Source organism: Apteryx mantelli, chromosome 9 (genome assembly GCF_036417845.1).
Source record: "Apteryx mantelli isolate bAptMan1 chromosome 9, bAptMan1.hap1, whole genome shotgun sequence".
NCBI lineage: Eukaryota > Metazoa > Chordata > Aves > Apterygiformes > Apterygidae > Apteryx > Apteryx mantelli.
In genome coordinates this window covers 28,925,647-28,951,023 of record NC_089986.1, presented here as the reverse complement: position 1 = coordinate 28,951,023, position 25,377 = coordinate 28,925,647, and the positions used below count along the sequence as shown (strand labels likewise).

General features: G+C 44.3%; 1 protein-coding gene across 2 annotated transcripts in view; it reads left to right on the top strand.

Annotated features, from left to right (window-relative positions):
* PPP2R3A (protein phosphatase 2 regulatory subunit B''alpha) overlaps positions 1-25,377 on the top strand; it is a 51,726-nt gene that overhangs the window by 10,657 nt on the left and 15,692 nt on the right. The window contains exons 3-9 of one of the 2 annotated variants that reach the window (XM_067302033.1): positions 1,510-3,977; positions 17,336-17,596; positions 18,201-18,304; positions 20,822-20,924; positions 22,770-22,844; positions 23,804-23,935; positions 24,914-25,178. In XM_067302033.1, the coding sequence (XP_067158134.1) occupies positions 1,974-3,977; positions 17,336-17,596; positions 18,201-18,304; positions 20,822-20,924; positions 22,770-22,844; positions 23,804-23,935; positions 24,914-25,054 (2,820 nt within the window). In that variant the 5' untranslated portion in view covers positions 1,510-1,973 and the 3' untranslated portion in view covers positions 25,055-25,178. Of the gene's footprint in view, positions 1-1,509; positions 3,978-17,335; positions 17,597-18,200; positions 18,305-20,821; positions 20,925-22,769; positions 22,845-23,803; positions 23,936-24,913; positions 25,179-25,377 lie in introns of those variants that run through there. The other variant, XM_067302031.1, reaches the window with a different exon arrangement.

Genomic DNA, 25,377 nt, shown 5'->3' with positions numbered 1-25,377 from the left:
AGCGGGCTCGGACGGGTGCAGGACGGGGTGGGCACAGAAGCGTGCTGTGAAGCTGGCCCTGCTACAACACTGAACTTGGCCCGCGGTGCTTGATAGGCAGGTGGCAGCCTGTTACAGATACCAGCATTGGAGCTGGAGCGGTTGTCAGCTCCTTGTTTCAAACGCAACCGTTGCCGGGATTTATATAATCCAAAGAACGAGCCGGGAAGGTTTCTTTAGTGCACTCTTCTGCCTAACTGCAATGAGTGGACATGACGCGTTGCAAATTCCCTCCGATAATCGTAAAATCAATGCTTCTCAACTGCTGGCGAAGGTTTTAAGATATGTAAAATGCAAATGTTTGGCAGGCTTGTGCCATCCACGGTCCTTAATCACAGCAGCACCAATCTCTAAGGTACTTCCCTTCGTCTGATGCACTCGTACAGGCTTAGGAGCTAGACTGCATGTAGGGCAGTCCTTTCATCAGATGCAGGTCTGGCCTTTGGCAAAGTGCTAGGTATCTACAACAAACCAACCCGTGCTGCAGTGTGGCTTAGCTGTGGTTTAAGCGTGTTTTATGAAATGGATTTGTGTTTGTGCAGGACTAGAGGGTGCTCAGGATTTTCAGTGGGGCGACTTTGGTTATTGAAGCATTTGTGCAAGATGGAGCAACGTCTAAAATTAAAGACCCTTAAATCCAGAATTTCCTATCTTTTAATAATGAAGATCAGTAACCTCTGTTCATATCTGGTGCAGTTTTGACCATGGTGATAAGAAATGCAAGTGGAAACTGCTGTGGCTAAGTGTCAAACATTTTCCATTTTCAGTTTTCACAGGCTTAACCTTTATGAAAATATTACTTTCTGCTCTTGGTATCTACACCAGCAGACTTTATTTAATAAGTCTGCTGCAACTTATTGGTTGTAGGAAAATGAAAAACAGTTATTTCTCTTTAGAATATTTTGCTTTGGTCCCAGAGACCTTTGTGAAAGGCTAATAGAAGCCAATGTGGCCTTTGCTAAAGGCCATGTGTTCTTAGAGACATTTGTCCGCTTTGCTCTGGGCTGTTTGCTTTTTTTTAATTATTATTATTTTTTATTATTATTATTATCCAGAGATCTAGGAAATCCTGAAAGTCCTTTTCTCTGTTTCTCTTTTCCTTATCTTTAGAGAGTCTTGGAAAATGAAAGCCAGAAATTTACAACGTGATCAAAATGTTTTGCTCCCTTAGAATTAAATATAACATTTTGTTCAGTTGGGTGGGGGGAAGTAAGTCTGAAAAAAATTAATACGAGTGGTTGAAATAGAACCATTAAAATGGCAACACACAGGCAGCCCCTATATAAATATAGGCTAGCTCTTCAGCCGTGTTCTTATATGGTAGATCTGAGGAAAAGAGAAATGTCAGTGTACTCTTACTCTCTGCAAGCCTGCATGTTGGCTATGAAGGTCTGGTGCCATATGTTTGGTATTAAACGGGACTGTATATTGCATGGACCTTATGATGACTCTCACCTTTCTTTGTTGCAGGGACCTACCTTACCAGTGTGAGAGGGGCATCGCGCAAGCATACTGTGGATTCTTTGTACATGCTACTTGATTGTGGTCTGGTTTTTACTGATCCACCCCAAAAGAGAGAAGAAGAATCAAGTGAAAATCGCTGTCTTGTCACTTCTGCCTGAGAGCTGGCTGAATTTTACAACGCCTGCTGGGGAAACTACCTGGGCTGTTAGTAAGGGAGCAGCTGGTGCTGCATCTCTGGTCGGCAAAGCTCTCTGCATGGAGTGTAGTGATCAGGTTGCCTTAAGTCAAACCATATGCGAGTTGCACTAATTGCTGTAACTGTATTGCTGATACCACTCCAGACTTCACTAGAGATTTCCAAGACAGTAGTTTCTCATGTAGTGTGAATATTTTCAATTGACATTTGAATGTTTCTGTTAAATCTGGTGTGGCTGTGAAAAGTGGAGGGTGAATTTTTTCCTGCTAAGTTCATGGTGAATTTTGAAGCCTTACTACCAAGTGAGATCCATGCTATGGCAGCAACCTACAGGCTTATGGTCACTACTGTGAACTGCTACAGCAGTGTGGTGATAGACCGTCACTTTCAGCACACAGTGCATTACTGTACGGGGACTTGCCAGGTGTTTAAGCAAGGAGTCACGTGTATAGTTGCTCATCACAGTGTTTGTGCGGAGCTCAATGTCCAAGATGCCAACCTAGACCATAAACTTCCTGTTCCTGAAAATGGGTTTGCCTTGTCTGGAAATGAGGACTATCACCAACTCCTGCCAAGTAATCCAAGGCTCAAAAAGGGCTCTTCAATGCAAGCCACTGGCAGTTTAAAAGACATTACTGGAGAGGCAATAAACCTTGCCAGTGGTAAAATAAAGGAATTCTCCTTTGACAAGCTCAAAAACTCTTCCAGTCACGGGGCCTACAGAAAGGGAAGGAAAGTTCGATCAGAATCATTCAGCAGACGATCTTTTGATTTTGATTTGATTTACGGGCACTTCAACAATGATGAGAATTGCCCTCCGTGTGGCTTTCTGCAGAGTCCCTCACCTGGGGAGAAATGGCAGGAGAGCAATGACTCTCCAGAAGTCAGCATGAATTCCATGGCTCCCTTCACCCCTCAGTCCTTCTTTGAAGAAAACTTCATTACCCAAATTTTGGAAAAACACAAGCTGGACGGTTCTTCTGGTGGAGATATTAAGGTGTGCTTAGACATCCTGCTCAAGTGCTCAGAGGATCTGAAAAAGTGCACAGACATCATAAAGCATTGCATCAAAAAGAAGTCTGCAGACGGCGTTAGTGGGGGGAACAATAATGATTCCCTGGCTAATTCAGAAATGATATATATGAATCTGATGACAAGATTTTCTTCATACCTAAAAAAGCTACCATTTGAGCTCAAGTCACCGGGGCTCAAGGAAGCTAGTGACTTGGCAGACTTAGTTAACTGTTTTCATGGGTTGCAGCAGACTCCCTTTTCCACAGTATTTGGAGATGAGCAACCACCTAGGTATGAAGATATTATCCAGCTGCCATCTTCAGGAGCAGGTCCTCTCGGACTACCAGGTGATCAGCGCGAGGTGACAAGCACCACTCAGTCCATCCAAACAAGTACTGTGAGCTTTACCTCAAACTCCCTTCACAGTGTCACACAGGAGAGCAGTGTGAGAGCTGTGAAAGATGCTTGTGCTCTACCTCAGTTACCCACCACGAGCCCTTCTGACTGCACGTCTTCCACAGAGGCTCTGTACATTGAAGAAGAATCCGATGGGGAAAGAGCATTAGAGAAGGTAAAGAAGGCAGAGGAGAAAGGCAACTGGGAGAGTTTAGAGCACAGCTACCAGCCAACTGGATGTTCAGAGGTTGCAAATGTTAAAGCAGAACATGCTGGAGTGGGAGCTGATGAACTAGCCCACGCTTCTGAGAAAATTACTCTTCTTAAACCAGTTTCAGATTCTGCTCTGGGTGGTTCCCAAGCTGGTGTCTCCAAAGGAGAACAGATGTGCAGTAAGACAGACAAAGATGAGATAGACAAACTGCTGCTGGACTTGGAGTGCTTCTCACAGAAAATGGAGAGTACTTTGAGGGAACCCTCTCTAAAGGAGCGTGAACCTGCCTGTTTGCAGGTGTTTGACTGGCAGGGTAGGCAGGTACTACCTCTGTCTCTTGAACCCAAAAGTAAACCCGTTGATCCCACTAACCCTTTGTCAAAAATCATGGAAACCAATGGTCATAAAATGGAAGAAGATGAGAAAGCCCTTTTACTGCGTATCCTGGAAAGCATTGAGGACTTTGCCCAGGAACTGGTGGAATTCCAAACAGGCAAAGGAAGCTTGTCCAAGGAGAAGGAAGTGATGCGGATTCTTCAGGAAACTTTAACAACTCCTTCACAGTCCCTCCTCACGGGGCAAAAAAGCTGCACTGGGGCTGCCTCCAGAGACTCTGTTCCAGCTTCGATTCAGCAGGCCCCAGAAGTGATTAAGGTAAGAGACCCAAGCTTTTGACTGCACGTTGAGTAAAGCAAGCATGGGAAAATGTGTGTGTGTGGGGGGGAGTACTAAGGGAATCCTCGTGCTTTGGCTGCTGCAGTGTGGAATTACATGCCAAATCTGGCAAAAAGGTAGCATTTATTTAAAATTTTCAGGTACCATCTCAGTACCAAGTTTCCACATGCACAGTAAGTATGCTGAGGGCTTCACTTTCCAAAGTCAAGCTTCCACTTAGGCACTTGGAAAAGTGTCCAGATTATCAGTGAACTTTCACTGCTCCTTCCAGATGGAGCACAATGTGCGTGTCTTCCAAACTATGGGCTTTCCTGAAAATACAAGTATTTGATGTGATTGTGAAAGGAAGAAGAGGGGTTTTGGCCCTAAATGGCAGCGCTGAGATCTTTTTGGACTAGGCTCTCTCCATGTATTTCTGATGTTTCTGTGGGCATGTTTGCTTAGGGAAAATGGTGAGCACCTCTCTTATGAGCTGCAACACAGCCCTTCCTTTGCTGTTGACACCTAGAGCCAGAGATCGTGAAAGAGGATAACCGTCTTGGGGACACAGAGGAAACCCAGGAGGCCTTCAAGGGGCCTGGGCCAGGCAGTGCGCAGTGGAGGAGCTACAGCTAGTACCCGTCAGAGGGAGTTAGCCCTTAGCAGAGTCGATGCAAAACACCTCAACTGCTGGTTCTACAGGCCAGGACTTACCCTGGGGTTGGGCTCCTTTTGTAGTACAGGTGTGGCCACACGCTTGAGAAGGCCCTTTCCAGCTCTAGGGTTTAGGGAATGACTGCATCTTCCAGGATACGTTTGCATCTGGCTGGAGCCCCATGTGGATTCTGATTTAGTACTGCGTGTGCATGCCTGAATAATTTGTAAAGTATTTGTTATGTTTTCTTAGGACTTTTAAAGCTGTTATCGAGTACTTGCACACAAAAAAATAGTTGGAGATCTAATACTGATGCAAGCACAGTGCAGCTTTCATTTATGAAGGTTATGGCAGTTTTAATACCCCTCAAATCCCAAGCAATGAAAAAGGAAAGGGAAGGCCACTTCGGAGCAGGCTGCTGGCTGAGGTTAGCCTGTCTGCGTTGAAACCTGCGCTAACTTATATCAGCAAGACACTTTCCCTTTATCGCAAAACCAATTATGATTCTCCACAGAGAACAATAGAATTACTTGCCTCTTCACTTTCAAAACCAAAATATTTAGAAACTAGGAAATGAATACTCCAAAAGCCCATCAATTTTATGGGGCACGTAGCGAGCGCATCGCGCTTCTCTGAGGCAGGCCAGGAAGCATTGCATACTTTCAGGCTGTCCAACATTTCCCATTCTGAGATCCAGTTTTCCGTTATTTATCTCTAAACCTCCAACTATTTGGTTTAAAATTTCCTGTTCTGTGTGCCTGTCTTAAGCTGATTTTTTTTAATATGTTTTTAAAAGAAATGTTTCAGTGAAAACAACTTAGCTGTCTGTGAAAACAAGGCTAGAAAAAAAACATATTTTTCTGAAATAATAAATACAGGGAGCAAGATTTGTAGTGCAAGGTGGGGTTTTTGTTTTGCTTTTTGTTTTTAAGACTTAACTGATACTGCTGGGAAAAGTGAGCATGTTTTCAAGGTTGGGGTCTTTCTGAAAGTCTCTGTGACCACAAACGTGAGGTTCCCTAAGGTGATGAAGAAGGGGTGGAAACCACTGAATAATCTCTGGGCTTTCGCTCTACTCTTGCAATTCCTTGGTCTGAGAAGGGGCCTTTTATGCTGTCCTTGGAGTGTAATGCAGAGGGTTGTACGCAGAGGGGGAAGCCAGGACCCTCCAGGTCCTCTGTCTTTCGTGACCGTGCCACCCCTTGGCGCCCAGGGGTGCAAGGGAAGACGTTAGCTGCAGGTGGACCAAGACCCTGCCCCTCGGTGTTGGGGTGCCTCCGGATGGGAGGGCAATAAGGAGCAAAGCCTGGCTGGACTGGCAGATGGAAGGGAAATGGAGGGGGGAAACAGCAAGAAAGGTAGAGATTGGGCCGAGCGGGAATGAAATTTGCTGGAGATGAAAACCTGGAGCAGGCACTAGCTATGCGTTCTTTATTGTCTGGGCGCGCAGGTTGGGATTCTCTGGTCTGGTGTGCAGAATTGCGGAGTGTCGGGGGTTTGGGGAAGTTTGAAAGGTGCACGCTTTGAGCAGAACGCTGTCTCGTGCAAAGTCCTCTGAAAAGTTGGTGGTGTGTGTTTTTGCCCTTAATCTTTCCCTGCCCTTGGTTTGCTACCTGCGGAGGATGGCTAATTTGACGAAGTAGTTCAAATTTACTTACTTAATGCTTGTGATTTTGTATTTACTCTGTACTCCAGTGAGAGCAACCTAGAAAGGTCTGTAAGAAACCTATTGATTCTGGTTTCAGAATCAAGTTTGAACAGTGCAGGGCTCTGCTCCAAGTCCTGCTCATACATTTTATTTTAAGAGCTCTTGGATGAAGTTTGTGAATAATTTGAGGATCAGAGACCAGGGTTTGATGCAAAAAGAGGCCTCTTTCATGTGCTTCCTCTGGTGGGTGTCTTTTCTCAGAAGATTACTCATGGTGCAGTGAGCTGGAAGAAGCAGTCCTGCTTCCCGTTTCTTTCTTCCCCACGCCTCCACTTCCTGTTGCATGGTTGTGCATCTTCTCTGACGCTTGTATATGAGATATAAATTTTGATTAAGTCAGTTTTCTGCCCGATTAGTAAGTGGAATTGTTCACACTGGATCAAACGGGTGGTACAGCTGTCTCTGGACAGGGACTGTGGATGTGAGAGCAGAGGGTGAGTGACACTGAGTTGATAAATGGTCCCAGACCATCATGTCTAACTACATCTTATCTCTCGTGGTGGGGCCCTGTTTCAGGCATCCCGAGGCCGGTCCCTGCTGCCTGGTGTTTCCTCTGGGCTGGCTCTAGGTAGCATCCACCCAAGCCTGGCTGGCCGGTGTGACTGGTACGGAGAGGAGGGTGGGCACTGCTGAGACGGTTGGAATTGTTCTGAACTTACGTGCTCTAAATCATTGCCCTGAGGGGATACCCCTTGCTTCTAGGTGTCAAAATGTCTCTGTTGCATGCTTACAGTGGTTGACCTGGAGATAGCTCCGAGTGGAAATAAAGACTGTTTCGTAACCATATAAAGTTGACTTGGCAGCCGCGTAATTCTGCCCCTTCGTAATGCTGCTTCGTAATTCGGAGCGCTTTGTTGTGCACCTTTAACGTTATGCTTCTGAAGGAATTTGTATGAGGCAATTAACTATAAAAAGTGTCTTCTGTGGCATCGCAGTGGCTTAAACTTTGACCTGAAATAATTGCATTTTGAGAAAATGCATTCAAAATATAATAGAAAACTTCTCTGGAAAGTCAAGTTTTCATATGCACATACTTAAAACTGTTTTGATCAGATGTTGATAATATCTGCCAGTTAAGCTGCATATATATCTATGCTCTTTTCAGACATCAATTATTCATGCTTTCCAAACCCAGATGGTTTTAAAAAAAAGACAATTTTGTTTAATAGTAGTTATTAAAATAAATGAAAACAATAAATGAATCTTGAAAAGTATCTCAGGATAAAAGGTGACAGGAAAGAATGAAATTAGATTAATTAAAGAATTGAAAGAACTAATACTGAACACTTAGGGAGATGTTCACGGTCGATGGGCTCCCTCTGTAATCGGGGAGAGGCACAGACTCTGCTTGCATGAAGTTGATTTATTTTAAAGTAAACATCTAAAGGTAGAACAAGACCTACTGATACATGTTGAGTTTTTCAGCCTCATTGACTCTAAAATCAACAAAAAGTCACGCTGTTGCTGGAGAAGTTTAATGTGTTTTGGAAACAGTTGGAGCTGGTGCCCTTTGCAGCTGTACAGAGTGCATTGAATTGTTGCAGCCAGACTTTGGGGTACAGCTAAGTCCTGTGATGATAAATCATCCAAATCTTAGCTGGACTAAGCCTCCCGCATTAGGTGCAGGTGAGATTCTTTTTACGTTTTGATGGCCAAAGAAGGCAATCTGATACCTCTTTAGATCTGGCATCTCTCACCTTCACACTTTAAACTGGGTCACTGGTAGCAAAGAGTAATTTCTAAATTTGACTGTGGTTTGTTCAGTTGATCCATAGGCTGTTGATACAAGGTTTTTATGCTGCAGATTTTGTCCAGTTGACTCTGAAATTGTTGATACAAGGTTATTTTGCTGCCAATTTCTCATAGTACTGAGTATGTCTGTCTTTATCCATCTCCTCCTTGTGTGCTTTGAGGATCACAAGTAACATGCTTGGAAACCGCTATATTGCAAAAACTTGGAATTCAGATGTAGCAAGCCTGGGCTCCAGATCACTTATGTTTTTCCAGGTTATTAGTGCAAAAAAGAAACTTACAGAATCTTTTGTGACCGCTTAATTGTCTGTGATTCTGTGAATTTGTGACTGAAAAATACATTTCTGTTAAGAAGTAGCTGGTGGTTGCCAGATTAGTATTCCTCTTTCATGCATGCTTCTTTCAAAGACGAGAACAGCGGGTCTTGATGCAGCTGTAGGTGTGAGAGATTCTTTGGACCACATGTGCCCTGCAGTCTGTACGAGGGGTGGGAGGTCAATGGAAGATGGAGTAAGTACACCTGCCGCAGATGAAATTGTAATAACCCTGTGGTTCTGCTGCTGACTTGTAGCCGTGAATATGCACCTGCACTTCAGAGCTGAAAAGTGCTCCCAGGTTCTACAGCTTAGGCATAGCCCAGGTGATCTAAAGGGACCTAAATTATGCTACCCTCCTGTTCAAATGTCCTCTCCTAAAGAACTGTGTCCCACAGCACAGATTTTTACTCTGGCTTGATGACTTAGGAGCAAGAGGAGAGAAAACCATCTTGTGGTTTTCACTACAGACTTTTGAAACAAAAATTCCTGCTGTGAATGTCAGCTGGGGATCTTTGAGAGAAACAAGGCTCTTCTCCTTTAGCAGGTACCCTGTTTAACTACCCAAGAGCTCATCTGATAACACCTTTGAGTACTGCATCCAGTCTTCATCCCCTCGTGGTAAAAGAGTATGTTAGAGCTCGAAAAGATCCTGAGTAGGACAGTAAGGGTGAACAAAGCCCCGCAATGTCTTCCATACAAGGAATCACAAAGTAAACTGGTGCTTGTCATCCTGGAAAAGTTTGGGAAGGGGTATGACAGAAGCTTGCAAAATCATCAGTATCATAGAGGGGGTGAACAGGGGCTAATTATTCTCCTGCTCTTCTGACATAAGAGCTAAGGGCCACCAAATGACACTCGAGGAGCCAGGTTCAGAATAAACGAAGGGAGGCTGTTCTTCCTGCGCAGGGTAGCCGACACGTGGAACTCCTTGCCACAGGGTGCTGTGGATGCAAAAAGCGTGCACTCCTGCAAAAGGAGACTGGACGAATACTTGAGAGGTCAGTAAACTGATAAACCCCATCAAACTCGGAAAACCCCCTCAGCTGAAATATTTGGAGGCTGGAAGAGTACTCAGAGAAAGTATCATCTAAGTTTGCCCTGTTCTTCCTCTTCCTCACTGGCTTGTAGCCGCTGTTGGAAACAAGATACTGGTTTAGACAGATGCGCATTCTCAGTCTCAACCTCCAAGGCCGTTCTTGTGTTTTCACATTATTTTTTTATGCCCTCAGAACTGAGTGCCAGACGGCGTGACTGCAGCTTCTAGTTGATGGTGCTCTGCTGATGCTCAGAGGCATCTTGTCACTCATTTCAGCACAGCTGTTCTGAGATGCACAAATATTAACAGATAACAGCTTTAGCTTTATGTCGCAGATTCTTATACTGCAAATGGTGTGTTCCCACTGAAGTGTTAAATTTGCATCCTGGCTTCACGTGAGTTGCTGAGGCAATGCCAGTGTACATTCACCGATAATCTCAGTGGGCCGGTGGTCTGCCTCTGCGCTGAGCTGTCGCGTAAGCTGTTCCATTTGAGCATTGTTTAAGAAAGCGTTGTGCAAAATCCATGATAAGAGCATCCTTTTGGAGAGGCTGTTTCTATGTCCATACGTAGTCCAGGGAGTTGCACGGCCTTTCTGGTCCCATGCAAGCTTGCTTTTGGTGAGGCTCAGTGAGACCTTTTGGTTTCAAATGGAGTATTTTAATAACAGCAAGCCTGCTGGCTAGGAACCAGGTGTTGCCCTAGGTTACTAAGCTCAGAAAGTAAGCTGGCAAAGTAGCTAGGACTTCTGCAGTCAAGCAGGGAAAGCAGACCATGGGATTAGGTGCTTGTTCATCTTGTAGAGTAAGAGCTGGACATAGGTTGTTGTTAGGCCTGGAGTTCAGCGCTGCTGTCCTATTAGAAGGGGGAGAACACACTTTTAACAAGCCGGAACAAAGCCTGAACGAGAGGTTTGAAGTCTGTCCGTGTCCGTGTGGAGAAAGAATGGACTATTACCTACTGGGAGTCGCTTTGCATTTGGCTTGTGGAGCAGCCTGGCTCTTGTGAGGGTTATGGGAGAAGTGAATAAAAAGGATGACGTGTTTTGGTGTCTTTATAAAATCATTTGATTAAGAACTGCTTCAGAACGCCTGAGTTTATTATACCAGGTCATCCTTAAGTGCTTGTTTGCTTGGTGTTAAAGAAACCAAATGATTTGCTTTTTCCAAGCAAGAAGGAAAAACTGAGGTTTTCTAAAAATTATAGCCTTTGGTCTGGAATGGAACTAATGCTGTTCTTCTGCTTCATCTCCTCAGAAGCAGGGACCTCAAGCCACTGACACCATACGCACACAGGCGTTGGTTTAGCTCAAGCTGAGGCCGACTGATGCAAGTTTGCACCTCAGGTTTCAGCACTGAAGCGCGTAAAGTAAGAACTATTGGGGAAGATGGTATATTTAGCCACTTCTACAGCACGTCTAATTTTAGCACTCTTGGTAGTGGTGGTGGGTGCTTCCTTTCCCATATTACCCCTGGCCTATTACAAGCCAAGGACAGATCGTCTGTCATGTAGCCAGCAGGGAAATAGATTCTGTTGTAGATCATGTTTCTCAATTAAAGTGTTACAAGAAGGCAGAAGACCCTGGTGGTACTGAAAGATACTTTGAATATCAGTTTAAAAAAAGGAGGTCTGGTCTCAGGAATGAGACACGATCTTTAGATGCTCTCCTTGTGAGGAGAGAGAAGACATAGCATGTTTCTACATGAAGCCATTTTCCATTTTTTGCCTGTAAAAATCAAAACCAAGAAAGCAACCTACTGGGTTTGACGTGGTCTCCCGCAGAGTCCCTGTGCCTCTTCTGGAAAGGGAAACATCTGCTTGGGAGCTCACCAGGATGATGATCAAGGAGAGTTCTCTGCGGAGGGACCCAGACTTAGGAGGGGAGCTAGCTTTCCTTGCAAAGGGCTGTGATTTTGTTCTTCCGTCTCGATTCAAGAAGAGGCTGAAGTCATTCCAGCAGGCCCAGGTTTGAATGCTTGGTGTTTCTTTTTCTTTTTCTATTGCTCTGTAATTTTTTGTTGGATTGGAGAATCAAACTGTGTCCCCTCTAGGCGTTTCTATTTGCAGAAAGTTATTTGCAGCTAGATACCAGCAGGTTTAAAAATAAACCTTCCAGGCTTATAGTGAAGAGTTAAAATGTCTTTGTAAACAAGGGAAAAAACTTAACAGCAAGGGCAGTGATTTAATAGGGAGGAATAGTTGAAGACTACTAAATCTTCAACTGTGTTTTTTATGAGGAAAAACCCTATTTATGTGTGTTTCTTCTCTGATTGCTCTGAATGTCTCATGTTGCACGTAGAATGACCCCAATGTTCTGCTGTATTGACTTGGTCGTTCTCTCTGCTGTACAAATCTGTGCGTAGACCAGCAACTTGACTTTGACAAGGATTTTACCATCACAAGGTGCTTCTTTGTGCTGTTTCCTGGACACCCTGAAGATGTGACCAAAGAAATGAAAATTGTACCAAGGCTGTATTTCATGGTGAATCCCAGCTGCTGTACCCACTGCCTGGGACAGCTGGCAAAAGACTGCAGTAAGCTGTGCTGGGACACCAAATGGGCTTGTGGATGTCCCAGGATTGCGGGGGTCACAATGTGCTGAAGTCCTCCTGTCTTGAGCTTTGCCTATATTTAAATAATCAATGACCCAGTATGGAAGTTAAAAAGTTGAAATTGTCAGTGGTGCAGCTGTTTTCCTAAGAAACAGCTATTAAAATAGCTCCAGCGTATATTGTAGCGTGGAGAGCATTTTGTTTTCATGATTTCTGGTGACAGGTTAAAGCAGACATATAAGGTTAACCTCTGGTTCATGTCTTTCCACTCCCTTGAGGAGAACAGCATGAAGTAATGATGTGTAGTAATAGCTTGGGTGGGGACGGTGAGCAATTTAGACGAGATTAACGAGAACCATGTGGCACAGCTAAGGACGTTCGCTATCCAGAGTTGGATTAGTTGTGTCTTAGCTGTGATCACCTAAGGACGTAATCAGGGCATGGTCTGCAGCGAGAGAAAAGATCTCTTAGCAGACCAACTGAAAAACCTGGAAAAAAATGAGAAGCCTTTGGTGCGCAGGCCTTCTTCTGGTCTGAAGGAGGAGTGGCGACGTCTGCTGCTAAACACGTCTTGAGAACAACTGCTTTGGGGCTGTGGTTCCCAGGCAAGTGACCCAACGCGGCGCTGCCGCTAGAAAGAGGAGGTCTTCCTACCTTTTCTCTCTCTTCCGTCACTTGTTCCCTCTTGCTCCTTCTTCACCACGTGGTCATGCCCTGTCTCACTGGGACCCAACGGACCTTTCAGTGAGCTGCCTTAACTCGCCGGAATATCATCCCGTATATCGCAGCTCAGTTTTCTGCCTTTCCAAGTGGGTTAAATCAGTTCACGGAGGGGCCGGCAAGCGCCGGAGCTGGCCCTGGGTGGCAGCGGCAGCGTGTGTGATGGGAGCGGAGGGCAGGGAGGGGGATTCTCCCTCGGCAGCAGTGAGCTGCTAATTTTTGTGTCTCGCGGAGCTATATCTTGTGCTTGAGCATGTGTGTTAGTCGGTGAGATGACCTGAAAGCCAAGGTAACTGGACTTGCTAATTGGTAAATGAAAATTGGTGAATTTATCCTCTAGGACGCTGCGGAGATTGGGGCTGGGGGAAAGGAATAGAAAGTATTTGAGCTCCTGATGTGATACCGCGTCCTTCCCAGGAGTCTCCTGCTGGAGCTGGCGCCCTCGAGGCAGCTAGCAGGGTCCCTCAGCCGACCCTGGCTGGCAGGTTTTGATCTCCGCGCTTTATTTGCGTAGCTGTGAGGAGGCCGCAGTTCTGTCTGGTTTATTCATAATGCAGATGTGACTATTTTAGTCTGTCCATAAATAAGCTGCATGTCTGGCAAAAGGGGATACGCTGGATAGATAGATTTTAGCTAAGGTAATTTAAACCACACTATAGAGCAGTATTTAAAAATGGGGGTTTTTTTAATCTCACTTCCCTTTTCAGGGGAAAACAAAAAGGTTGGTTTGCTAGCTCTTGGTAGCAAAGCTAAAAGACTTATTGTAGCAGTTGTAGTTGACTTCCTTAACTGTCCTTTCTGACAGTGCCCATCCCTGTTGGAAAAAATGTGTTCCACTAAGCGAACAATGTTTCAGGTTAACTTCTTTCAGTGAGAAACAGTGCGTTTTTTTCCCCCAAGGAATTGCCAAAGAATTTCCCCTCATATCGCTTCTTTCTTTTTCACGAGTGGTTTCACATTTGTAACAAACTCCCTGCCGCCTTCACAGTGGCTGCCGTGTCGTTATACCCCTCCCGGAAGGATCGTCTCAAAATGATGCAAATTGAAAATTTCCTGGAAAGACTGTTCTAGGGAACAGTATCCTCATAAGCTAGTTTCCACTCATTTTCTGTTCATGTCGTTGTAAGCAGCTCATTTCTTAAACGAGAAGGGGTAAGACAAAGTTCAGAAAATGCTCTTTCTATTCCTGCAGTAGGACCTTCTGGAAAAAAGCCGCCCATGAGCTCTGCCTCCACCTCGTTTGCCATGGATCAAGCAGGAGATGGTGGCTCAGCCTTCCTGGGAAGGCAGCAGCAGCAAACCTGCATCTGAACTGGTTCCCTACTTCTTTGGGGCTTAGTAGCATTCCCTGTATTTACGCTGTAGACGTCTAACTTCTGCTTTGTGTCATGGTTGTGGATCAGGAGATTACTGTGGATTCTGGGGACGTGACTTCTGGTTCATGTGAGCTGGGGTCAAGCCTTGCTGACTCCGGTAATACCTGGGGGAAAACAAGTTGCCCCATTTTTGAGAAGGTGGAGGCTAGGCCTGGCTCTGGGGGAAAGTAGCTGAGCTGTGTTGCAGGATGTTCAGCTTGGGTCCGGTGCCCTGTCGGGATGTGGGATGTGAAGAAGGGGACAAAAATGGCTGGGGATGTCTCTTTGCCCTCCAGGTCTGAATGATTTTATCATTCTCTTGCGGTAGTGTAAGGGAGTGGGGGCATCTTTGTCAATCCAGAGAGTCAACATGCTTTTTGCCTTTTTTTTTTTTTTTTTTTTTTTTTTAAGATATTTCTTTGGTGTCTTTGGACTTGTGGACCTTTTTGCTGAATTTGAGTCATTTTTTTCTAGCTCTTCCTCACAATCCTGGCAGCTCAGAGGGCATGTGTGCACTGAAGAGATGCATGGGCAAGAAACCCATTTCTGAGAGCTGGGTCTTCAAGACAAACATTATTGTTATAGGACCGAAGTGGCTGAATTTGGCACCTCGGTGCCTGTTTCGGCTTGGTGTTGTTTGTACAAATGTCATGCTGTAAGACTCCAGTGGGGATTTCCCCTCTGCTGGAGTCCTGGGAATAAAACTATTAGAGTTTGGTCACGGCTGGAAAACTCACTAGCTAGACAGGGCAGAGGGGGTGGGAGGATTGCAGAGGCAGAAGAAGTGATGTGCCTCAGTCCTCCTCGAAGCCAAATCACTAGCTTGACTTGCAAGCCAAGGCCCGCCTTGGTGACCAGCTTCTCCCTACCCCTGCGACCATCCCAGGTCCCCTACCTGCAGTGTCGTGCAGGGTCCCCTCTTCAGAGCCAGACTTGCCCGCCCCAGTACCCCAGCCGCACTGTTATCTTCAGTGTCCCCAGATGTTCACCTCTGGATCATCCCGGATTTCCCTGATGTGCTGTGTGGTGACAGTGTGGGACCTAATCCTCTCACCTTCAACTCCAGTGGCAGTACCAGCCCTAGTAGCAGCAGCATCTCAGTTACTCTGTCCCACAGCCCTCTTCAGCCCCAGTAAAATCTGTTTTCTTTGAGCTTCAGACCCTTCGATCCTCCCTCCTGGCCCCCTGTGAGCTCCAGCATCACTCGGGATTAGACACAAAGAAAAGCACCATGTGGGGGAGCAGGAAAAATCAGGGAAGCTGGGAGGAAGAGCAGGTGGCAGTGATTGGGCTTGTTCTCCAAAGCCTGAGCGCGCTATTGAGGACCTTACTGACTCTGAATATCAGTATTGATAGAATCGGGAATCCCGAAGGCTGAAAATGATCTTCAGCGGTTCCTGTGTTGCAAGATGCGAGAGAGGAGGAAGATTTAAAGAAACCCAGGCTTCAGGTTCAAGTGTTGTGTCCAGAGCAGTTAAGAGTATGGAAGTGTGCTTGGGCTGCCGTGTATGTGTAAGCGTGCAGGCTCCTGTGCCTGAAATGGGACAGCAAGCAGGAGAAGGCAGAGGTCCTCAGTGCTCAAAGAAAGAGGAGTGAAGCAAGTGGAAAATCCCTCCGTCTCTTGTTTTACAGGTCTCTGAAGAACAGAATATAAGCTATTTTAAACTGCAGAGAAAACGGGGCTCAGGGAAGCTTTCCCAGTTCTCACTTCTTCACCTTTCTGAAAGCAAACCAATAGCAAGTTGGTATATTCAGCATGTGTTGTGGAAAAAAGCTCCAAGTTTCTGGAAAGTAATAAGGAAAAGGGTTTGATCGGTTTGTCATATATTTTCTTTTGTATTTAGTGAACTTAGACTTGGCTATTTCATCCTGAAACAATTTTGATTTGAAATATTAGGAATAAATGTAACAAACCTAAAGCTGCGGCTGTATTTACTCGACCATTTCCTTACTAGCCTCTTATCACATACGTTATTATATTATTAATAACTCTTGCGATTGAACCATTGTGCAACAGGCAACTCAATTGCCTTTTCCCAAGAAAAGTGTGCATGCGTGGGGGAGGAGAGAAATCTCCGTTCCTGGGCATTCCAACATCTGTCTGCTGCTGCTTACACTGTAACTAGGTTTTTAAAGTTTAAAAAAATATTCCTTTCCATGTCTGAAAAATTATCTATTTTAGGATCTCGTTGTGTATATAAGAAATACAAATAGCCTCTGAGCTATGCTTTCCACTATCCTTTATCGAAAGCATTCATGGACAAAATTAGAAGATTCGAGAGGTCTGATAAAAAGATGATCTCATGGGGGTTGCCGTATCAACGTGACGTTCGCTACAGACGGGAGAGGAGTGATGGGGTGGTGAGCTAATGAAACAAGAGGTGGCAGGCGAGGGAGAGATAATCATCTTTGGACAGGCGTGCAGAAGGTCTAGTTTCTGTTCGCAGTTTTCTCCTGATTCTACAGCAGATGATGTAGGTGCTGATTCAGGGAAACCTGTGGGCGCTGAGCCTGCAAAGGGATTCTTTCCCAGCTGGAGCTGTAAACGGACCTTTTGTACGTTCCACCAACCGTGTACTGTCTCATGTGGGTGCCCAATGATTTTCAGCACTTCTGGCTGCTCATAATTGCTAATATAAATGGCATTACCAGCACTTTTGCTTCTCTAACGCAGTCAGGTCTTGGATCTCTCAAGTTGGGCGCAGAATCACAGGTTTCCTGAGGTTTAGAAGAGAGTCACGCAAATCTTTTCGTAACTTCTCTGTGAGGTGATACTTCATCTGGCAAAAGGAATGATATTCCCGGGAGGTGGGAAATGTTGGTGTTGTGAAAGTCAGTTTGCTCATATATGAGGCAAGACATTTATGTGAACAGGTGTCCCATTTCTATGGGGAAAAAATTAATAAGCAGATTTTGTTGCTGTGCTCTTTATGGGTCAGGATGACAACTCATGACCAATATACGAAGAAATACTAAACACTGTCCTCATTTGAGGGTATTGCTAAAATTGTAGTATGTGTGCTCCTGTAATTAAACAGTATAACATTTTGTGGCTACCTACATGTGGTGTATCCTAAATGTGTGGTTTTTGCAGTAATTTTTAAACTTGTCCCTTAAGGCATACATTTTTATATCTCCATGCTATAACTTAATTGTTGATGGGTTTTAATTTTTTCCTCATCATCTAGAACACAAGTTATTTTCCTCTCCACTCTATATGCCATGCTGTTGAAAAGTATTTATGTAACTCCTTCTATTTTCAGGTTCAAAATAAACCAGAGAAGAAACCTGGAACTTCATCCTCGGTCCCTTTGAACTCGGTGGTTAGCCCGTGTGCTCTTCTGCCTGCGAACAAAGCCGCCAGCAGCACCCCTGTGTCCGTAAACATTCCACGTTTCTACTTCCCCAAAGGACTTCCGAATGTCTGCACTAATCACGAGGAGGTCATCGCCAGGATTGAGGAAGCCTTTACGGAGTTTGAAGATGAGAAGGCAAACATCTGTGAAATGGGGAAAATTGCTAAGGTACCTGCTGTCTGGGTTTTTCATTTTCTGGGGAGAGAGAGAGAGACAAAGACTGAAACTAAAGCTAATAAAATAACTTACAGCTGTTCTAATTTTTAGTGAAGAAAGAACCAATATGCTTTTGCGCTGAACATTTTTATTTTTTAGATTAAGAAAAGAGTAAACAAAAAGGACCCTGGTTGAAGTGTCCGTGGGAGAAGATTGCTCTTTGTCACATCTGATGTGTGCTGCATCTTGCTCTGATTTGCAAAATGGTTCTGGCAGGTTTCTTACCAAACACCAATTACATATCTATATTTCTGTCCCTCTGTAGTTTTGCTTATAAGACAGCAGAAGCCTAGGGTGCCTCTGCGGCTTCGGATTGTGCCAGTTACCTTCTTTGAGGTCAGCTCTCCCGCTAAGCTGGAGGTGACCTATGGATTCTCTTGCAGTGTTGCTTGAGAAGGCAATTTCCAACCTAAGGCAGTTCTTGGGCATAAACTGCTTATTACTGTTGTTTTATTTTCCCTGTGTGAAAGTCTCGATGGTGAATTCAGTCTATAAACAAGCAGGCTCTTCTTCGGACTGCTTTTGTATTCCTCTTTGTTCCTGTGCTTCATTACAGATATGTGGCTGCCCGCTCTACTGGAAAGCACCTATGTTCAGCGCATCGGGAGGAGAAAGGACGGGATGTGTGTCTGTACACTCGTTTGTAACCATGTGGAGAAAGTGAGTATAGCAGAAGGCAAAATTTTCCTTTTAGAAAAAGACCAGCCTGCTCTACAAGTCTCTGTCTTTTTTTTTCTTCCACTAGACTTTTCAAATCATTGTCCCTTCTTTAAAAGAAAATAAAAGGCTTAAAATCTCCACGAGCTTAAGATTTCTTCCTTATAACTTCCTGAACACCTGCTTCCATGCTGCATCAACAGACTTTGCATCTATTATATAGGTGATAAACATGTTGGTCTGGCTGGCGTATGAAACACACGAACCCACTCCCTAGAAAAATGTCAGCTATCCTGAAACAGCCGACAGACCTCAGTGGTGTTTGGAGATGCTTGTCTGAGGCCTTATTGCTACACTACTGCACTGAAAAAGTACCATTTGGGAGTGGGGTTGGGAGCATTTGATAATGGTTTAGGGTGGGAAGGAGTGTAAAATAAAGCAGCAGCAAGGTAGGTGATTTCACAAGGGGGCCAAACTCTGAGAGCTTTAATAGTTTTTGTTACTACCTTTCTCAAGCACAGTGCTTAATAAATTTGTGGGCTTTCACAGTCACTTCAGCTCATGCTATTGTCAAAGCTTCTTTTTGAAAGAGCTCTGTGTATATGATGCTCAGTCAGAGGTGTGAGATGGAACAGACCCGCTCTCTTGCTTAATCTTTGCCTCCAGGGTGGTTCAGTCTTTCTTTACTCTGTAAAACACCTGAACAATGTTTCCATCCCGTATCCAGAGAGTTCTACTTTTTGACTTAAGGGTCACTCTTCAGATTCTTGAAATAGCCTCTAACCCTGAGTTTCCGAAGCGTTTTCTGTGATGATATTGTCCAAAAAGATTCTAGTTACTCTGGCAAAATTGCAAAAGCGTTAGGGGTGACTGTGATCAGTAAGTCCTTCTTGACACAGACAACTTCTTTCCTTCCTTAGATTCCTCCAATTAGTCCTAATTAATCCCTTGTGTATGATACAGCATAGTTTCACACTCTGACTTGCACATCATTCAGATATTTGCAGACTGTGGTCATTCCCCTCTTCTGTCTTCTTTAAACCACAGCATTTCCAAGCCATTTTTGTAAGCTTTCCTCACTTTAATTGCTCTTTTAGACAGCTTTTTTCCTTTCTCCTCTCGTCTGCCAGTTCCAGAATTCTTTTTGGAAATGTGATAGTCAGAAATAAGAGCAGTGTTCTCCATAAAGTTACACTGCAACTATGTGAACACAGCCATAATTTTAAAACAGGAATCTTTAATCGCTGAAGTCTATTTTTAAGCATCTTAGTAAGCAACCTGACTTTTCAAAATGCTGTATGCTTACTGATCTCATTTGAAGTTGGTGAGAGTTGCTGGATATGGAATACTTCTGAAAATTAGAGCCTTCATTTTGATGCTGAAATGTGGACTTGGGATTCATCTATATGAGCTTGATTTAAAAAAAAAAAAAAAAAAAGCGCTAGAAATTAGCACCCCTCTGTTAGTGTGTGTGTGTGTGTGTGTGTGTGTGTGGTATCACGATGTGAATGTGCAGCTGGGATTGCTTGTCAGTCACCTTTTTTTTTTTTCCGAAAGATTTATTAAAAAATAAAGACCCCCAAAATAAAACCTTGTTGATAAAGTCTGCTGTTGACAAAGACAGAGGCCAGAACTCATGGCAACTAGGGGCATTTCCGTAGTGTGTTTCAATATGAGTTCATATATTTTGCGTGAGTGGGAAGTAGTCACTAGAAGTAAATAATGAACAGTGCATTTGCATTTTGACAGTTAATAACAGGTAATTTTGGAGTAATTTATTGCTTCCCTTATGCTGTATGAACAACTTGGTGTTTGATATATCCAAATGTTCCCTTCTGTTACAGCTGCTTAGTAGTGATTTGGTGAATGTCAAGGAATTCCTCATTTTCATGAGAATTTCTATTCCTAGTGAATTAAGTAATGGTGATACCTCTGACCAAGATAGTATTTTGCATTAGAGGAGAACAGAGACAAGAATCAGGATCACGGATGCAAACTGTCATCCTAAGGAATGGGTTTCCATGCCTCCGAATACTCAGCCCTGCTAATTCTTTTCTTAGACTGTTCTCCATGACTCCTGTGCACGGCAGCGAGCTGCACCATGCTTAACAGGAGATGTCCTCTTGGGGAGTGATTTTTCTGCTTGAAAAGTTGCTGCGGTTTGGCAATATCCTCAAACGTTGAAGTGTAGCAAAAGATTAAATTGGAGAGCGCATCTGTTACGACATCTCATTAGACTGATTAATTTTCTCTCTAAAATAAGCGTGGTCTTCAGTGAGAAACACCTTGTTTACAGCAGCAACGTTAACACAAAACAAAACTCCACTGGGCAGAAACACCTGGTGCTACTGAAAGATGCTGAAGAATAAAATGGGTGCTAGTATTCTGAGGTCAGCTGTGCATAAATCATGTTGGAAAGTTTCTCCTAACGTGTGATAAGGCACTTTATAATCCAGTTATGGTTCGTGATTGCTCTGTGGGATACAAAGCAGCTGAACTAACTTCTCATCTCTCTTGTAGGGTCCTACGTAACTGTCATGACGATGCATCCAGATTCACATACCTTTTAGCGAAGCCTAGCTGTGACTACCTAGAGCAGGAGGACTTCATCCCGCTGCTTCAGGTACCTGCAGCTGCTCGGCAGTGAATGGACGAGAGGAGGGAGCAGCGTTCATTCCGTAACTTTCTTATTCTCATGTCTTTAAACGTTTACCAAGGACATGCAGACATTTGGTTGGACAGCACATGGGTAGACCTTATTTTGGAATGAAATAGAAATAAGCATTTTAAGTGAGCCGCTTTGCATAAGTGCCAACCAGATGCACATCCTGCTAGAGTTACTGAGGACTGTCAAACTTTATTTAGTCTGTCTCCTCTTAGGATTCGTATTTGCCAGTGCCTGATAACCAGGCTGAAATTCACCCCATTTCTCTAGATGGTTATTGGGAAAAATACATGGCGCTACTGATACTCAAGCACATCATAAAAGCTTATTAGAAAAGTTATTAAAATTTGTTTGGAAAGCTAGTTAATATTGAGCTTGCCTAACAAGACTATGAGATACAATATCCCATAGAAATCTTTGCAAAGAATTCTGCAGTTCCAGTTGCTTTCTATTCCACTAAACCTGTTGCTATGTAAATTTTGCTGCTGAATTTTTCCTAATATTCAAACTAAAACCTACGCATCTTGATTTCATTTCTGCCCTTTTGTTTTATTCGCATGTGGTATCTTTACAAAACATGTAAAACCAGGGTATTGTTCTCTAATTGTGGCCATTTAGCCAGGCTCTGGATGGATTTAACTTTTTTTTTTAATAGTCTCTCCATAAATCAGGTCCTTCTGCTCCTCTGATCATCTGTTGATACTTTTTTTTCTGAGCTTTTCCACATATCCCTAGATTGCTCACATTGTGTTGCCCACTATGCAAAACCTCTGTGGAGATGCTTTATTGGGGAAAGATTTTGTTTCTGCGCTGGATGCTTCTCTCTCCCAAACAAAACGGGGACTGTGATGGGTAAACTTTCTCATGCTCCTTTTCGTCCTTTCCCCACTGGGCACACTGCCTTTCCTGATTGATAACAGCTCTGGTTTTTTGCTGCTGATGCAGTCAAAGGCATGTACAACCTTGTTTCTCAATTAATCAGAGACTGGCCATATTGCACCATGATATTACACCACCACCATCATATTAGACTGGCCAAAATCTTGTCATATTGCACCCCTAAGGGTGTATCTGTATCTGCTCTATCTCTTTGCCATGTTGTGCTGTAGACGGGGCAAAGTTTTGAGCACCTCCTCTTTTAAAGCAGAGGAGTCAGGTAGCCACGTAGCAACTACGCAGAGATTCTGATTCATTCGGGATCTGAGCTGATTCATTCAGGATCTGAGCAGTTTCTCCACATCTTTGGTCATGCATTTCTTGGCAGATTTGACTTTGTGAGCCAGTGTTTGGCTTTGCAAAAAACTCGTCCTGAGAAAGAGAAATCTCTCTGTATGCCTTCTGAGGTTCACAAGAGCTTCCACTGTTGTGGAGGGCATAAGAAGCAACTTCCTCAACCTTTCAGAGTCTTATTTTGACGCTTAGATCTAACAAATATTAATATCTTCAGTGAATGAAAAAAGGGTTTTGCAGAGGAGATAGTTGCATGGTCAACTAATTTTTTGTCTCATTCAGTAATAATGAGTTTTCATCCACTCACTAACTCTCTTCCTTTGTTTTTCTGTCCTTAAGTAAATCAAAATGGCCAACAGGTGCGTATTGCCCAGAAAATGTATTCTACTTATGCTTCTACAAGGTTCACTTTATAGATAAAAAATATATATATATCATTTTGGTTTTATTATTAATGCTGCAAATACAGTTTCAAAAATAAGAGAAAGTATTGGCTTGTGAACACAAAAGCTTCTAAACATTAAATAAAGGGAGAAGAAAATCTGTTTCATTGTATTTGGTCTTGCTTTGCAGGATGTAGTGGAAACGCATCCTGGCCTGACGTTCCTGAAGGATGCTCCGGAATTCCATTCCCGGTATATCACGACGGTAGGCTGGTTCCTTTGATCTCCTGTATTGCTGTCATACCAACCCTCCCTTTTCCACTGTTCCCATCAGCAAATTTTTCAGTTGTTTCAAAAAATGTGGTTTTAGGATTGTTAGTAATGACTTATTTTAAGAACTGCTTCCCCAGGGAAAATTGATCTGTCTGTGTGTACAAGAGGTCATTCAAAAGGATAATAGCAATTCTTTCTAGTCTTAAGCAAATCTAGAAAACCATTTTTTGGCCTTTATCCTGATGAAGGAAAACAAGAGTGATCCTTATTTGGTCTTTGAAAGCTGCAAATTTACCCCTAATTCTGCTGGGCTGCTGAGGCATGGAGGGCTTTATATTTGAAGATTTTTGTCACTTGGAGCAAGTCAGGCATGGAGTGTCCGTGATTGCTCCGTGCTGCAAGGGCGTCCATTGCACAGGTAGGTCTCCAGTCCAGCTCTCCTGCCTCTCGCTCTTGCTAGTAAGCATCTCTAGTCCTTCTGAGCCTCTGAGTTTTGTGACTACTTTTTTTTTCTTTTTTTTCTTTTGTTCTGTAGCTTTGTTCCACATTTGCAGTCAGGAGTTAGACTTGTGCTTTGCCTGAGTAAGTCTATACTTTTTTCACCCTTTAACTTGTCTCATACTGGGTATGAAGCTGGATGAAAGGTATATGTGTAGGATGTCTTATCTCTGCAGAGGTAACAAATCCAGATAAGGAAAGGCCCATGGGAACTGCATCCCAAGAGGGTTCAAGGACTTAGAAAGTGTTTCCAGTTCTGTTGCCAGGGCCTGCATGGGGGCCAGTTTTGCCCGATATTGGCAGCTGGAAGGTATCTTTTTTGGCAGGCACAGACTTGTCCCTTTCCTGTAAAGAGCAGATGGCAGAGAGACACTCTGTTGCTCTGGGCGAATCCTGAACCATCAGAGCAATGTTTTATGAAAATGTATAATGAGAATCGATTTAAATATTTAGATTCACTTGAATATGACTGTGAGCATCAGAATATTATCAGCACGTTCCCATGGAGCAAGACAGCAGACGTCAAGCACAGTAACTGGCCAGAGTAGGTATAACGATGTCCAAGTTCTGGAGGCACATGAAAGGGTGAGTGTGGAAGGTGCCTGTAGCACATGTGCCCCAGTGTTTGGTGCTTAAGGCGCATAGAGGAGTGACAGCTGGAAGATTTAAGGCCACTGGGTAGAGGTCAGGGTGCTGAGGGAATCTGGAGTAGGTGGTGAACGGTAGATGCCTGATTCCATTTTGCGAGCTTGCAAAGGTAACGCTTATTGCATTCTGAATGTGTATGATCCGGCATTATGGTTTCTTGGACTCTTCCTAGTGCTTTCTTCTGCTCACCAATGTCTGTGTCCGACTACAGCGTCAGCCAGTTGTTCTTTGCCAGTGAGCTGGTCTAGGCACAATATGCAACTGTCCTGGTGCTGGCTGTTGGGTGGTGGCAAAGGCAGTTGTGTGCATCACCTGCCTTTATAGCTTCTCCTACCCAAACCACGTGCTGCTCCTGTATTTTTCAGGGTCTAGTGGAGAGAATAGGGGCAAGAAACAAACGTCTTTGTAGAGTAGGCCCCAGATGATCACCCTTGGTGTCTCAAAAGCAGCAATTGCAGCAATTTCTGGGCCTTGGCAGGGTGCTGTGCACTTTCCAGTCGTGGGGGGGGGGGGGCGGCAGATACGTGAAGCTGAGGTTCCACGCTCTCTTTGAGCTAACTGAAGTGCAGGCTGCTACTGAAAAGGCAACACCGTCCTCCTTCCCTTTTCCACAACCTCCCTTGTGCCAGGGTGAGGTCCTGTGTGACCATGGAGCAAGCTAGACCAGGGAGCTCATATAGCTGAAATCTAACCTGTCAAAAAATATATGTATTTTCCACCTGGATCAAGTTCCTGATAGGACTCGGTGCATAACAGGAGGAGCAGTAGTACCTTTCGTGGGAGGGCCAGGAATACAGAGCCAAGGGTGGGGATGAGACCACTCTTTTAGTAGCTCTCTGCACTCGGGTCTACATAAAGTAGCAGAACTGGACCCTTCATGTGTACATGAAGCTTCTCTGTGCTTCTTCACTCCAGTTGTCTCCACTGTGCTTTCCTACTTCAGTCCGAGCCTTTAGGCACCTTCACTCACAATGCTTGGACAGAGGTGACTTCCTAGGCTTGCTCCCAGACAGCCAGGAAGTGGCGGTGCTGCTGGTCGAGGTGAATGGTGTGTAGCGGAGAATCTTACAAAGCCGCGATGTCCTTCACAGACTCCTTGCACTGGCAGGACAGTGCTGTTCTGGGCATCTGTGCTGACAGACGAACTCCTCCTGAGCTTGGCATTGGCTGGACCATCGAATTGGAGCAGAGTCAAGACCTCAGGAGACAGTCCACTGGGTCAGGTCGTTCCCACCGGGAGTTGGCAGTACTTGGCCTGCTGCAGCAGTGGCTCTCCTCTCTGACACCAGGAATTTCTGCTCTCACGCTTCCTTTCACAGACAATTTGACACTTCTCTCTCTTTAATGTTATGAAATTCAGTATTTCCACCAGGAGGTAA